The following is a 12,254-nucleotide window of genomic DNA, read 5'->3' as shown; positions in this document are numbered from 1 at the left end:
CTCCTCTGCCGCTTGCGTGTCGTTAAAGCTCGTGAACCCCCCTCCTGATCATCACCCAGCTCCAAGACCTGCGTCGACCCAGACCCAGACGCCGCCACCGTATTAGGTTCATCCCTCCTCTTTCGCTTGCCCCTCGCCACTGCGCTCGACGTCCCCGCTTCATCCTCCGAATCCAGAACAATAACCTCATCCGCAACTTCTACCGGTGCAGCAGACGCAGCAGTGGACCGCGTCGCGCGTGAGCTTGTCGAGCCTCGTGATGCAGTTGGCGGAGGCGCCTCTGCGCGTTTCTTGCCCTTTGCTTTGCTGACTTTTGGTTGTGGTGGTGGTGGTGGTGGGGAACTAGGGACGACAACGATGGGTTTAAGTGGCAGTGCGTACATTTGCGTCCATTGGCGTGCGGTTGTGTCGTGGAGTTGGCGGTTGCGGGTGTATTGAGTGGCTATGGAGGGAACTGTGTGTCCGCCGAAGTTGCGTGGATGATGGAATGGGTGAATAAGCTGTCGTTGAATGGAAAGGTAAACATCACGAACCAAGTGGGTCTTCTGCATTATCAAGACATGTAAATCAGTTTGTTAAGCGCGGAAAGGAGAAAATTGCGCACTTGGATTGGGATCCGTGAGTAAGGACGATAGGGAGAGCATGACTTTGAATAGAGATAGAGCAGGAGACCAGTTCTGTTTCAGAATGTCAATGCATATATTCCCCTGTTCGGAAATCTAGACTCTATCGTCAGTCTTTTGGACGGGCGTAAACCCCAAAGAGATCAGCGTCTAACGTACATTCATGTGGTATATCCTGTGCAAGCGGCGTCAACTTTTCATATCGCGATAAGTAAATGGGACGAATACCTCGTCTTAAACATGGCTTTTGGCGCAGTAAACCTGTATAAGAAAACGTTAATACAACCACCTTCCTGGATAAATGAAAAAGCTATAAACGCACGGATAATCTGGGGGGAGGACCACCTCCACATTAAACACCCCTCCTTCATAAACACTTCCTTCCGGACCCGGGATACTTCCTTTCCACAGATAAAGATTCTCCTCCGTCGGAGCTAACACAATCGCACCCGGGTCTTCTTTCTTGAGGTCCCCGATTTCACGGTGGATCCGCTTCATAGTCATCTGCTCGTGTGCATTATTACCAATTATCACTCAGGCGGAAAGCTGGGTGAGCAAAAGTTACCGTTGACGACAGTGCTGGAGGCATGATTTGTGGTTGTAGCAATGTGGTAGGCGTGTTCTTGAGATGTTGTGATGGTCAAGAGGAAAGGTGTGCAGTCTCCGACTCCGACATCATCAACTCAAAACAAGCGTCCGTGTTTCACGTGACCAGAGACGCGTACTGCTCCGAGTGTGCATGCCAACTCGTAAGGGAGGCTGGAGGACGCGTAGCAGTTGGAGCGTGTCTGTGAACTATTGCCCATGATGAAAGTTCGAGAGTTTGTATCATGTCCTTCCTTCAAAATTTTGGACCGCTGGGCATGCACGTGCACTAAATATGGAAGGGGAGGTGTCGACATTAACTGGGAACGCAGTCGAGGCAACGCAACTTCCTAGGAGCATTCACGCAGCTCACTCTCAAAATGGGAGCAGGCGAGATAAAAAAGCGTTATTTTCACGAAAGCGCTTCGCAATCCTTACATGGCAAAAGAAACAAGACAATAGCAAAAGAAATGATAATTCCAAGGAGACAGAAGGTAACCAACAAGTACAAGAAGTAAGGTAATAGTATCCATCAGACAGACACTCAACTCGCTGACAAGTCCTCCAAGCAGCTCATACAAGCATGCCCAAAGAAACCCACCAAACGTCCTCGAAGCCCCGCTTGCGCAAAGCCATGTTCTCAGTATAACGAGTGAGCGCGTAAAGTCATCGAGTGGATATGAAGATGCGGCATTTGTAAAAATGCGAGACTCGGTCAGTTTCTGTAAACAGATCCTGTTCGAGTATGTTCTAAAGAAACGGTTGATGGGGGAGGCGAGGTTTATATAGTTTTTTGATGATGGTCTGTGCGCAGGATGGCGTGCTGGTCAGCTGATTGAACCGGCCACCATTCCAATTCCGAATTCGACTGTCGTTAGATCTCTGCTGGGGCCCTCAGTCTTATTTCTTATAACCTCTTGTTCAATGGTCAACGATCAAAACCTTTCGAGATAGATATGTAGATAGATAGATAGATTTTATTCCGGAGCGGTCCCAATGAGGAACAACCGGTTTCCGACACACGTCGAATTCAATGTACCTTGAATTCAACAACAAATTTTCTAACGATGTTTCCATAACCGCAAAAGCGCTCACCACGTAAACCAAACGATCTAGGCTCATGTCTTATGTCTGGAGGTGATCTTGAAAAAAAAAACTTTTTTCAAGATGAGGGTTCGAACTTATGACCTCGAGCATTTGGCCGAGGTCGTGTCAACCACTGTACGACATAACCACTAAACCACATGCCTGTTCATACCTGCTAGCATCACTCTTAATATACCTCATTATGGTGCTGCATCTAGACGACATTTCGTTCCAAGTGCTGTCTAACACCCAAATTAATTTGCATAAATTCACATAAATTCTCAAAATATTTCGGCACAATATAATACACAAATTTATCTCATTGATTCTCCATGTACACCTGTCATTACACAGGTGCACCATTTTCTGTTTCCAGATCCTTTGCAACTGTTGTCAATAGTGGAGAATGCTTATTTATTTACTACGGATAGTACAGGAATCAAGCGTAAGGCTACACCGCCATTTGGGCCCCAGGGTGATGGCAGAATGCCGAAATTCCTGATCGGCATCAAACCTCCCCCCTGTCGGCTATCCAATTGACAGCTGTTGGGCAGCCTGCCGGATCCCAGCTGGCAGCTAGGAGTTTACTTTGTGGACACCAGCTCTCGTCTAAAGCTGTTCAACAGCGTTGCCCACAAATTATGATACCTCCACATTTCTCACTCAAGTACCACGTTTTATGAAGTCCATAGTATCTAGCACCTCTTTAATCATTAAATTTATATTTATTCACCCCCTTCGGATTGCCTTCGGAACAACTTTAGTGAAACACACTTGACGAAGAGTGTGGGAAATATGTTCATACTCAGCATACTCCGCAGTGTCAAAAAGGGCGCAAATTCTTGTCATCAACCCCATTGCCTCCCTCGTCAAGCTACAACCTCGCCACAATCACAAGTCTTTGCCGCTGCCACCATCGTTATCGACCACATCATGCCTCTCCACCGTCTCCAGCTCCACACCAACGCCCAACACATATGCCTGGCGAAGTTTGGAGGGGGTCGAGCATTGCCAGCAACTACACCACACTAACCAGCCACGGACGCGAACTCGCTGCCACGTCGACACCCTGTTGACCAACCTCAACATCATGGTCGACGTCCCCTCGCCTGTCACGTCAGGCTCCCTTGCTTGGTAAGTAAGTGCTCACCGGCACCGCCTATCGGGGGCTGTTGCCCTCACTGTTTCGTTTGTCCAAACCCTGTTGCAGTAAGTTGCCAACGTCAACCTATGATGTCTACGGTCTACCTGCTAATGTGTACATTCCCTCTCTAGACTACTTCACCCCTCATGTCGCCAACATGTCGCTAACTGCTTGCCGTCATGTCACCTCCACCACCAGTCAACGAAGGGGGCACATGGGAGAGAGTATCATGATAGCAGGGAAGGGAGCCATTGGGGGGGTAAGCAATAGCATATAACTAGCCTCTCCAGTAGTAGTAGTAAGTAGTATTGATCGATCGTATATGAATTATCCCCCTCATTGTTACTGAGTAAAAATATCATAAATCTTTCTAAACTATATGGTTGGATTGAGGTCGGGATTTAAATGGGATTTTCAGGTGGTTGAATACATTGTGGCCATACTATAATACATACCCCCTCTACATAACCACCCACAAGGATGTAGCCAGGATGGTCAGCTGGGAATGGGCTGGACCCGACACGTCTATTCCAGCTAGCCTGGAACCAGACCCCTATTAGTTTGATTTTGAGCTGGTGGCCAGCATTCGTCACACTGGTGACAATGTGGGAAAATATAGTGGACAGGCCGCGTGCTCTAGGTTGCTTCCACATCTGGCCCAAATAGTGGTGTAGACAGAAGATCAGTAAGTACTTGCATACAACTGGTAGTGGAAGTAGGGTAGCGGAGGTAGGGCTATAGTGGCTTGTAGAAATAGGCATGGGGCTAATTATGTTGTTCACGATGTCTGCGATGGCGATGGTGATGGTGGATCATTAAGTCAACGGAGATGCACAGGTGCATCCCTGTCGACCATTGATTATGCGTGTACACACGGGTGGCTACGTCGATGGCGATGGGAATGTGATCGAAGGGTGGATGTTGTATTTTCGCGCGTGAACAAAGTTGATGGGGATGCGCCTGCATGCTTGCATATGCAGTTTGATGGGCGGCAACATAGTTGGCAATGGGAATGTGATCGAGGGGCGAGGGTGATGGTATCCGCAGCGTTTGCGATGGTAAAGGTCTTGGTGATGGGCATGTGCACGTCATCCGACGCACACATGCCAAGCGACAGGCGCAGGTCAGGCGGCGTGTTAGGTGATAGCAGATAGATGTAGGGTGACGTGGTTGGTGCATCAAACGGGCCAGAGTGGGTGCCGTTACAAAGCCTGTAGAGATAAAAACATGTTAGAAAAAGTGGATGCGAGGAAAGCAGAAAAGTCTGCTTTCCCCGGGTAGCGTACGCACCTGAATGACCCCGCAAAGCCTTGTCCTCAACACGCGACCTACTCCGCTCGTGCCCGCCCAACCACCTCGCATGTTGATGCATTGAGATCTTGACAGATATTCGTTGAGGCGATGTTGAGATCTTGGCGGCGGTCGTCTCACACCTGGCGAGTCGGAAGTCGAGCTAGTGAGCGGGGTATGTGTAGAACATGGAAAGCAAACAAAACGCGGGCGGTATCCAGATACCGCCGTGTTTTGAGAGAGCGTTGAAGAGCCAAAGTGCTCTTCAACGCTCTCTCCGTTGATTACATGTGACATTACATTTGTGATGTTTGCCTTAATGGGTACATCCGCATATGTACATAAACTTATGTCTATATATGTACATAAGCCACCTCCAGACACCGCATATGAGCCCAAAGAGCATATGGAAAAGTCTATGTAGATCGTGGCTCATATGCGGTGTCTGGAGGTGGCTTATGTATAGTCTCGGAAACCCATCCTCTTTGGGCACCCTTCCCAATTTGGGTCCCTTCCCTTAAGAGTCTGGGAATCTTCCAACAACATCAACGTACCTTTGTCTTCGCCAATTTCTCGGTGGTTATGTAAGCTTTATGTCCACTTTCGACACCCCTTCTGAACGCGTCGTTATCATCGCGTCCTCATCGCCAGTCCATCCCTCGCGTTATCCGCTCCATATTACCTTCATACAATCTAGTTCTGTCATCTAGCTATGTATAATCAATCAGATCCCCCTTTCATGCGCTTTACTCTGCTTGGTTTCGATGAAAACACCGATGTCGAAGAACCAGATGCTCTCAGCTCTCCTGGCCCCCACTCGTCTCCCATTCCCTACCAGCGAGTCAATATATCCCAAGGAACTCAGTTTACGAACCTCCCTGATCTACCTGATGATGATCAGGACTCCAATTACTCTCCCGATCCCCAAACACCCATCAAACGGACTACAGCCCTCAGCAACGAGCAAAAAACCCGTATGACCTTGGCTTTCATGCGAGATTTCAATCGATTTTCCCTTCATCAGTTTCTTCAAACTCTCTTTACCTCGGATGATGCAGGCATCAAGAATTTTGCCAACACATTTCTGGCTGGTGACGGAGTTAATCCCATAATGGATCTTTTGTGGAAGGGAGGCGGGGAGCTCAAAAATCCTAAGTTGACAGCTTGGGTAGTGGAGAAGGCAGCTTTGGCCTGTGCTAAAGAAGCCAGCTGGCTTTCCGATTGTGCTTCTGAAGGTGAACATCAAGATGATGCCAAATATCTGCATGTGTCATCTCGAGATGTAAACGTGAAGATGATCAACAATTTTCGGATCGATGACCTCCGTGTTCGCTATGACCGTGTAACTCCCCACCTGCAAGCTATTTTGAATGCAATAATTGCAAGGGACAAGAAGATATTGGCCCCAGGCAGTCGGGATCCAGATGCAGTACGAATATACATGATTTGCCAAGTTACCTTCACTGATAATGTTGATAAAGGGCAGGACTTTAATAACATCGATGGTTCTTAATTTACGCAGTCGCAGATTAAACTATCACGCTGCTTTAAATGCACTTTTATTCTGGGATAACCATGTACCGAAACGCCTTGTACAGGCATTTAATCACTTCGGAATCACCACATCATACCCTTTCCAAGGCAAATCAATCACAGCATTGAGCAAGGATGTGATCCTACTTGCACGACGAGCAGCAAATGATAGCCAAAAAATTAAATTGCTCCCATACGACAACTTCAACTGGATATCAAAAGCTTGGGAGGCTACGGCTTTGCATGGATCAATAACTCATGATGAAGTTTCTGCATTGTTGGTGATTTTACCCACTCCAGAAGGGCAGGAGGCCGCCAAAGTCACTAGTCTTGATTGATTTACTGAAACGGAAGGCACACGGCACAAAATTCCTCCTCGAAAATCCCTCACCGACATTCTGCCTATGGCAGAAGACCAAACTGTGTACCGCACTCATTCAATTATTCACACTCAGCGTATTTTGAGTGAGGAGATCCAATCTTTCACATGGTTCTCCTCTGCTATTCCACCATTTGAGGACACAGCAGCTATTACAGCACAGAAGACCGAGGAATATTATCTTCCAACATTTGATCAAGAACAAGGCTCGACTCAGGGCAATATGCTTGTCTTGGAGCATTATTTCGGAAAGGTTCTCGACATTCCCAAAGAAACATTTGAACACACAATGTTCACTGTTCTCGGAGATCGTTTGACAACAGTACGCGACCATGCAGCTCAGGACCAGTGTGCTGTAGATCGTTCAACACATCGCTTTGACCATCTTTCGAGCTTTTCTATGGTCAGCGGCCTCATGCATTTTTGCTTGAACTTTATCCATGCAGTCGGAGGCAATTATTGGGGTGACAAAAACACAGATGCAGTAAGCCTGTCGACTTTACTTGCATCCCTACCCAATCGCAAAGATATCAATCTCCGGAAGGTTGATTACTATGCATGGCTGCGCTTTCTTGATGTCATTCTACGAGGACTGGTGATTCAAGCTGCATTGAAAATTTGTGATATACGGACACTCGACAATTTCAAGTTGTCAAACATCAATCTTGGAGTCCGCACTTATGCACAATTTGTGGACCTTGCAACTTCTGTTGTTGATTCATTTTTACTGCCCTCAGCCTTCCGTCTTGAGAACCTTGGAATAAAAACACTCAAAGGGAACACTCAATCTGGTCATTCCATCCTCCTTATGCACGACCTCATGACACTCCGAGAAATGCAACATGCAATCAAGCATGGCCATCCACAGCGCATTTCTCGAATGATCAAATATTGGCTTCCGATGTTTTATGCGGCTGGCAGTCATAACTATGCAAATGAGTGCATGGAACTCCTGCACAACGTCACTCATGACTGGCCAAAAGATTATGCCAGTGTGGCTTTCAACGGCATGCTTGTCAATCCCTCAGGAAAGCCAGATGGATGGAAACCAACAGATATCCGTGTCGAACACCTTAATGACAAAATCAAGGAGCGAGCACATGGGTCCAATGCAACTCCAGATGTATTAGAAAAAACAACTCCAGCTCTGGGCCATGTTCAAATTCTGACTGACCGCCTTTTCGAAGATTTAGGCATTGAAAAAATTAACCAAGAACACGCTAAGGTCTTACAGCATAAAGACATTGAGATCGTGGCCAAAGTCTTTCACAAGGCAAAAATCTTCGACTTTGCAGCTGATAAACCCTCCAAACATGCAGTGGTCGATCTGTACCACTATGGATGTCAGCGCCTGGCCGGGACTAACGGAGGGCATGCAAAACATCTCAATCGACACATTTTACGGCTTCGGTCTCGCCACGACACTGGAAGCGCAGATATTGCAGAACCTGACCCGGAACTCATGCTCGCAACGGATGCCATTCCAAGAAACTACACGATGGGATCTGAGAACGATGAAGTAACAGATCTTGTTGCTCCAGGAGGCACGGTCGACAACGATGAGATATATGATACGGATAATGATTAATACCTACGTGAAAGAACGAATATTTGAAGTATATTAAAAGGTCGTGGATAAGTAATTGTCTACGTGAAATAACGAGTGTTGAAGGTATATCAGAGTTCTCAACTGAAAGATAAAATAAATTCACCTTGACCCAAAGGCCCCCTTTCTCTCGTTTCCTCGTCAACAGCAATACCATCCTTCACAGTGTCAGGACATTCTGGCTCTAGCCATTCCAAACGATCAAAAGATATGGAAATGTTGTGAGTAGTGTTTAAAGGTTCAGTTCAGTCCGGTTTTTTGCCCCGAAAACGCGCAACCGTGGACCGCAACCGGTCCAGGACCGACCCAAATATTGAGGGAACCGAACCGAACCACCTAGGACCGGTCTTTTGCGGTCCATGATACCGGTTCAGACCGATCCAGACCGGTTTTTTTGCGTATAATTTATTATATCAATATAAACCATTTGTATCTCAACCATTATTACTCTGAAAAATAAACAGGTTATATAAAATAGTAAAGCATATAAATACCCGTCATTCTACCAATTTTCAAGAGATTTAATGAAGATTTGACATGGCTATGACTGAAACTGAATTACATCTCCTAGAGACTCAGGTAAAATATGGATTTGGTTATATCTTTCTCAATTCTTAACCGTTTTTGATGAAACAAAAACCCCATAAAAGGCAATAAACGTGGTTACAAGGCTATGTAACGCACGTGACCGTTTAACCGGTTGCAACCGATTAAAACCGGTCTTTGAACGGTTTTAAAAGATTTTCGAAATGAGGCAACCAGCAACCGGACCAACCCCAAATTGGGGCAACTGCAACCGAAAAAAAGACCAGACCATGGTCCGGTTCAGTTCGGTCCACCGGTTTTTTGTGGTCCTATGGACTGAACCTTTAAACACTAGTCGTGAGGATGAGGCACTTCGGTATTGGGATTAGCTGCAACATGTTCAACACGAACACCAGTTACTTCAAAAAGGATGTCCTTGACTGCTTGCAGGAGTGCGTCGCCTAGATCGTCGAGGTGAGGAATTTGAGCAATAGAATCAAGGTCATCAACGACCGAGATTGATTGAGCTCGCTGCACAATTTCTTCTAGGTCGTTATTGCTAACGAGGTCCTCTGCTCCATACGACGGCCATTTATCTTTCCACTCCCCTTGCCAAAGTTTGAGGCGCCAACTTTGAAGCTTCTTCAGCATTGTCTTTTTTTGCTGATTGGATGCACCACCTCAAGCTCGTTCTTTGTGTGGTCGAGGATCTTCCATAACCCAGGAGTAATTGGTCGAAAGACAAAGCGCGGGATTACAGTTTGAACAACGGCCACAAAGAGCCAGTGTTTCTCGTGGTGGGTTCTCAAGCCACACATCGACGACAGCTTCTTGACAGCCTTCTGTTTGGATCAGATCCAGCATTCCGGGATCTTCTGATTTTGGGCATTGAGTGGAAAGGTTATCGTTATCATCGTCACCTGTCATGGACTTTTCCACGAGAATGACACCTAATGCTGTAATCCCATCTCTTCTTCCCCCCCGACCCCGACGTTGCTCCCACCGCACAATTGTTAGGCCACGACAGCGGTACTGTACAACCAGGGTGACGTGTGGAAAATCCATTCCTGCCCCAATTTTATCGGATCCCAGTAAGATTCTTGACTTCCCTGCAATGAAGTCGGCCGTGCATAATTTTTGGTGTTTCTCGGAAAGTCCAGCATGTAAAATATCAATTAGTGTCACTGGTAAATTTATTGATCCTAGACGAGCATGAAACCACCAAAACATGGAAGTTAATACATCCAAATCATCTGAATAGATGATGGTTTGTTGGATAGATTCAGCTGTGGAATTCCACGGCAGAACAAAGGCAAGGTCGAGGAATGATGAAGCTGGATGTTGCATGTGCGAGATAATTGTTGACAGTTCAGGTCGAAAATTTCCCAAGTTAATAAGGTAATAGTCTGGCCGTAGACCAGCAAATATTTGAAGAGAGTTGCGGTATCGTTTGGGCAATGTTGCGGAAATGCAGACCAAAGGAGCATCGGTCCCGATTATGGTCCGCAAGATATTTAAGCGTGCATAGCCAGGCCGCCAAGAATGACTTTCATGCAGGACATGAGCCTCGTCAATATACACACCTGACAGTTGAGCCTGAAAGGACGCAGAGTGAAGAACCTGTGCAACGCCAGGCGTCTCGAGCATCTCAACACATGTGTAAATGACATGTTTCTCCCCACCTCGAGCAATTTCCTCAAGCTCTGCTTTGCTGTTTGCACCAGAGTGAAGGAAGGTACATTTAATGTTTGAACCGGAATGTCTATTACACATGAGGTAGCTTTCAATACATGGCCGTTAGATCTACTTCTCGAAAACCCGCACCGTTGCTCGCCCTGAAAACCCAAGCTCGTATATGGTATAATAACCACGGCAATCGCTTTTCTCTGTGCTAAGAGAGGGAGGACCCAAAGCAGAGACTTTCCAGCCCCCGTTGGGGCAATGACACATAGATCCCACCACCGAGATAGGATAATGTTTGATGCCTCAACCTGATAGTCTCGGAGGTGTTGTCCCACTTTCAGTACTCCCTCGGAGATTGCTAGCTCATTCCAACGTCGTGCAGAAATGGTCTCCATTGCTGGGAGTTTCTGGAAGTTGGAGAACGCGAAGGCGTGCTGTCGAGGATGGCCTGGATTGTTGAGCTTGTATGGTGTGTATGACGGTGTCTTGGGCTTTGATTCATAGCCATTGCGATAGATTTTCCGGGACTTCTGGCTGGCAAGTGGGCGTTGTGGGGTGGTGTAGGATAAGTTTTGGTTGAGAGTAAGGAATGGTGGGCGTATCGCGATAGGAGTGGAAGGTGAAGGTGATGTTAGTGAGGGCAATGGGGAATCATTTTGATTGTTGATTCGAGGACGTTTGGGTAGCCGAGGTTGCAAAGGAGTGGAGTTGAGCATGGTAAAGCCTTAATAGAGATAGAAGTAGGAGTTTATAGGGGTATATGGAGCGGATAACGCAAGGGATGGACATGGCGATGAGGACGCGATGATAACGACGCGTTCAGAAAGGCAGACATAAAGCTTACATAACCGCCGAGAAATTGGCAAAGACAAAGGTACGTTGATGTCGTTGGAAGATTCCCAGACTCTTAAGGGAAGGGACCCAAATTGGGAAGGGTGCCCAAAGAGGATGGGTTTCCGAGACTAGCTTATGTACATATATAGACATAAGTTTATGTACATATGCGGATGTACCCGTTAAGGCAAACATCACAAATGTAACGTCACATGTAATCAACGGAGAGAGCGTTGAAGAGCACTTTGGCTCTTCAACGCTCTCTCAAAACACGGCGGTATCTGGATACCGCCCGCGTTTTGTTTGCTTTCCATGTTCTACACATACCCTGCTCACTAGCTCGACTTCCGACTCACCAGGTGCGAGACGACCGCCGCCAAGATCTCAACATCGCCTCAACAAATATCTGTCAAGATCTCAATGCATCGACATGCGAGGTGGTTGGGCGGGCACGAGCGGAGTAGGTCGCGTGTTGAGGACAAGGCTTTGCGGGGTCATTCAGGTGCGTACGCTACCCGGGGAAAGCAGACTTTTCTGCTTTCCTCGCATCCACTTTTTCTAACATGTTTTTATCTCTACAGGCTTTGTAACGGCACCCACTCTGGCCCGTTTGATGCACCAACCACGTCACCCTACATCTATCTGCTATCACCTAACACGCTGCCCGACCTGCGCCTGTCGCTTGGCATGTGTGCGTCGGATGACGTGCACATGCCCATCACCAAGACCTTTACCATCGCAAACGCTGCGGATACCATCACCCTCGCCCCTCGATCACATTCCCATTGCCAACTACGTTGCCGCCCATCAAACTGCATATGCAAGCATGCAGGCGCATCCCCATCAACTTTGTTCACGCGCGAAAATACAACATCCACCCTTCGATCACATTCCCATCGCCATCGACGTAGCCACCCGTGTGTACACACATAATCAATGGTCGACGGGGATGCACCTGTGCATCTC

General features: G+C 47.2%; 6 protein-coding genes across 6 annotated transcripts; 3 read left to right on the top strand and 3 right to left on the bottom strand.

Annotated features, from left to right (window-relative positions):
• Window positions 1-374: 374 nt before the first annotated feature.
• LACBIDRAFT_163010 (uncharacterized protein) lies at window positions 375-1,118 on the bottom strand (the record flags this gene model as incomplete). Its single annotated transcript, XM_001883016.1, has 6 exons — window positions 375-454; window positions 534-545; window positions 605-719; window positions 783-798; window positions 852-884; window positions 946-1,118. Coding segments are annotated over 6 exons (429 nt in total), but the record flags the coding sequence as incomplete, so codon positions are not given.
• Window positions 1,119-2,626: 1,508 nt separating this feature from the next.
• Window positions 2,627-3,998, top strand: LACBIDRAFT_328990 (uncharacterized protein; the record flags this gene model as incomplete). Its single annotated transcript, XM_001883131.1, has 5 exons — window positions 2,627-2,648; window positions 2,695-2,769; window positions 3,116-3,428; window positions 3,505-3,697; window positions 3,918-3,998. 5 exons carry the CDS (start codon window positions 2,627-2,629, stop codon window positions 3,996-3,998), a joined length of 684 nt encoding a protein of 227 aa, XP_001883166.1.
• A 1,442-nt stretch (window positions 3,999-5,440) lies between these two features.
• LACBIDRAFT_300406 (uncharacterized protein) lies at window positions 5,441-6,599 on the top strand (the record flags this gene model as incomplete). The annotated part of the gene is made up of 2 exons (XM_001883130.1): window positions 5,441-6,157; window positions 6,210-6,599. 2 exons carry the CDS (start codon window positions 5,441-5,443, stop codon window positions 6,597-6,599), a joined length of 1,107 nt encoding a protein of 368 aa, XP_001883165.1.
• A 66-nt stretch (window positions 6,600-6,665) lies between these two features.
• LACBIDRAFT_300405 (uncharacterized protein) lies at window positions 6,666-8,228 on the top strand (the record flags this gene model as incomplete). The annotated part of the gene is made up of 1 exon (XM_001883129.1): window positions 6,666-8,228. One exon carries the CDS (start codon window positions 6,666-6,668, stop codon window positions 8,226-8,228), a length of 1,563 nt encoding a protein of 520 aa, XP_001883164.1.
• An 894-nt stretch (window positions 8,229-9,122) lies between these two features.
• On the bottom strand, window positions 9,123-9,422 carry LACBIDRAFT_300404 (uncharacterized protein; the record flags this gene model as incomplete). The annotated part of the gene is made up of 1 exon (XM_001883015.1): window positions 9,123-9,422. The coding sequence occupies one exon, from the start codon at window positions 9,420-9,422 to the stop codon at window positions 9,123-9,125; it is 300 nt and encodes a 99-aa protein (XP_001883050.1).
• A 30-nt stretch (window positions 9,423-9,452) lies between these two features.
• LACBIDRAFT_300403 (uncharacterized protein) lies at window positions 9,453-11,170 on the bottom strand (the record flags this gene model as incomplete). The annotated part of the gene is made up of 2 exons (XM_001883014.1): window positions 9,453-10,533; window positions 10,596-11,170. 2 exons carry the CDS (start codon window positions 11,168-11,170, stop codon window positions 9,453-9,455), a joined length of 1,656 nt encoding a protein of 551 aa, XP_001883049.1.
• Between the last annotated feature and the right edge of the window lie 1,084 nt (window positions 11,171-12,254).

This window comes from Laccaria bicolor, genomic scaffold (assembly GCF_000143565.1).
Source record: "Laccaria bicolor S238N-H82 LACBIscaffold_19 genomic scaffold, whole genome shotgun sequence".
Classification (NCBI taxonomy): Eukaryota; Fungi; Basidiomycota; class Agaricomycetes; order Agaricales; family Hydnangiaceae; genus Laccaria; species Laccaria bicolor.
The sequence above is the reverse complement of the archived record's forward strand: the minus strand, read 5'-3'. Positions and strand labels throughout refer to the sequence as shown.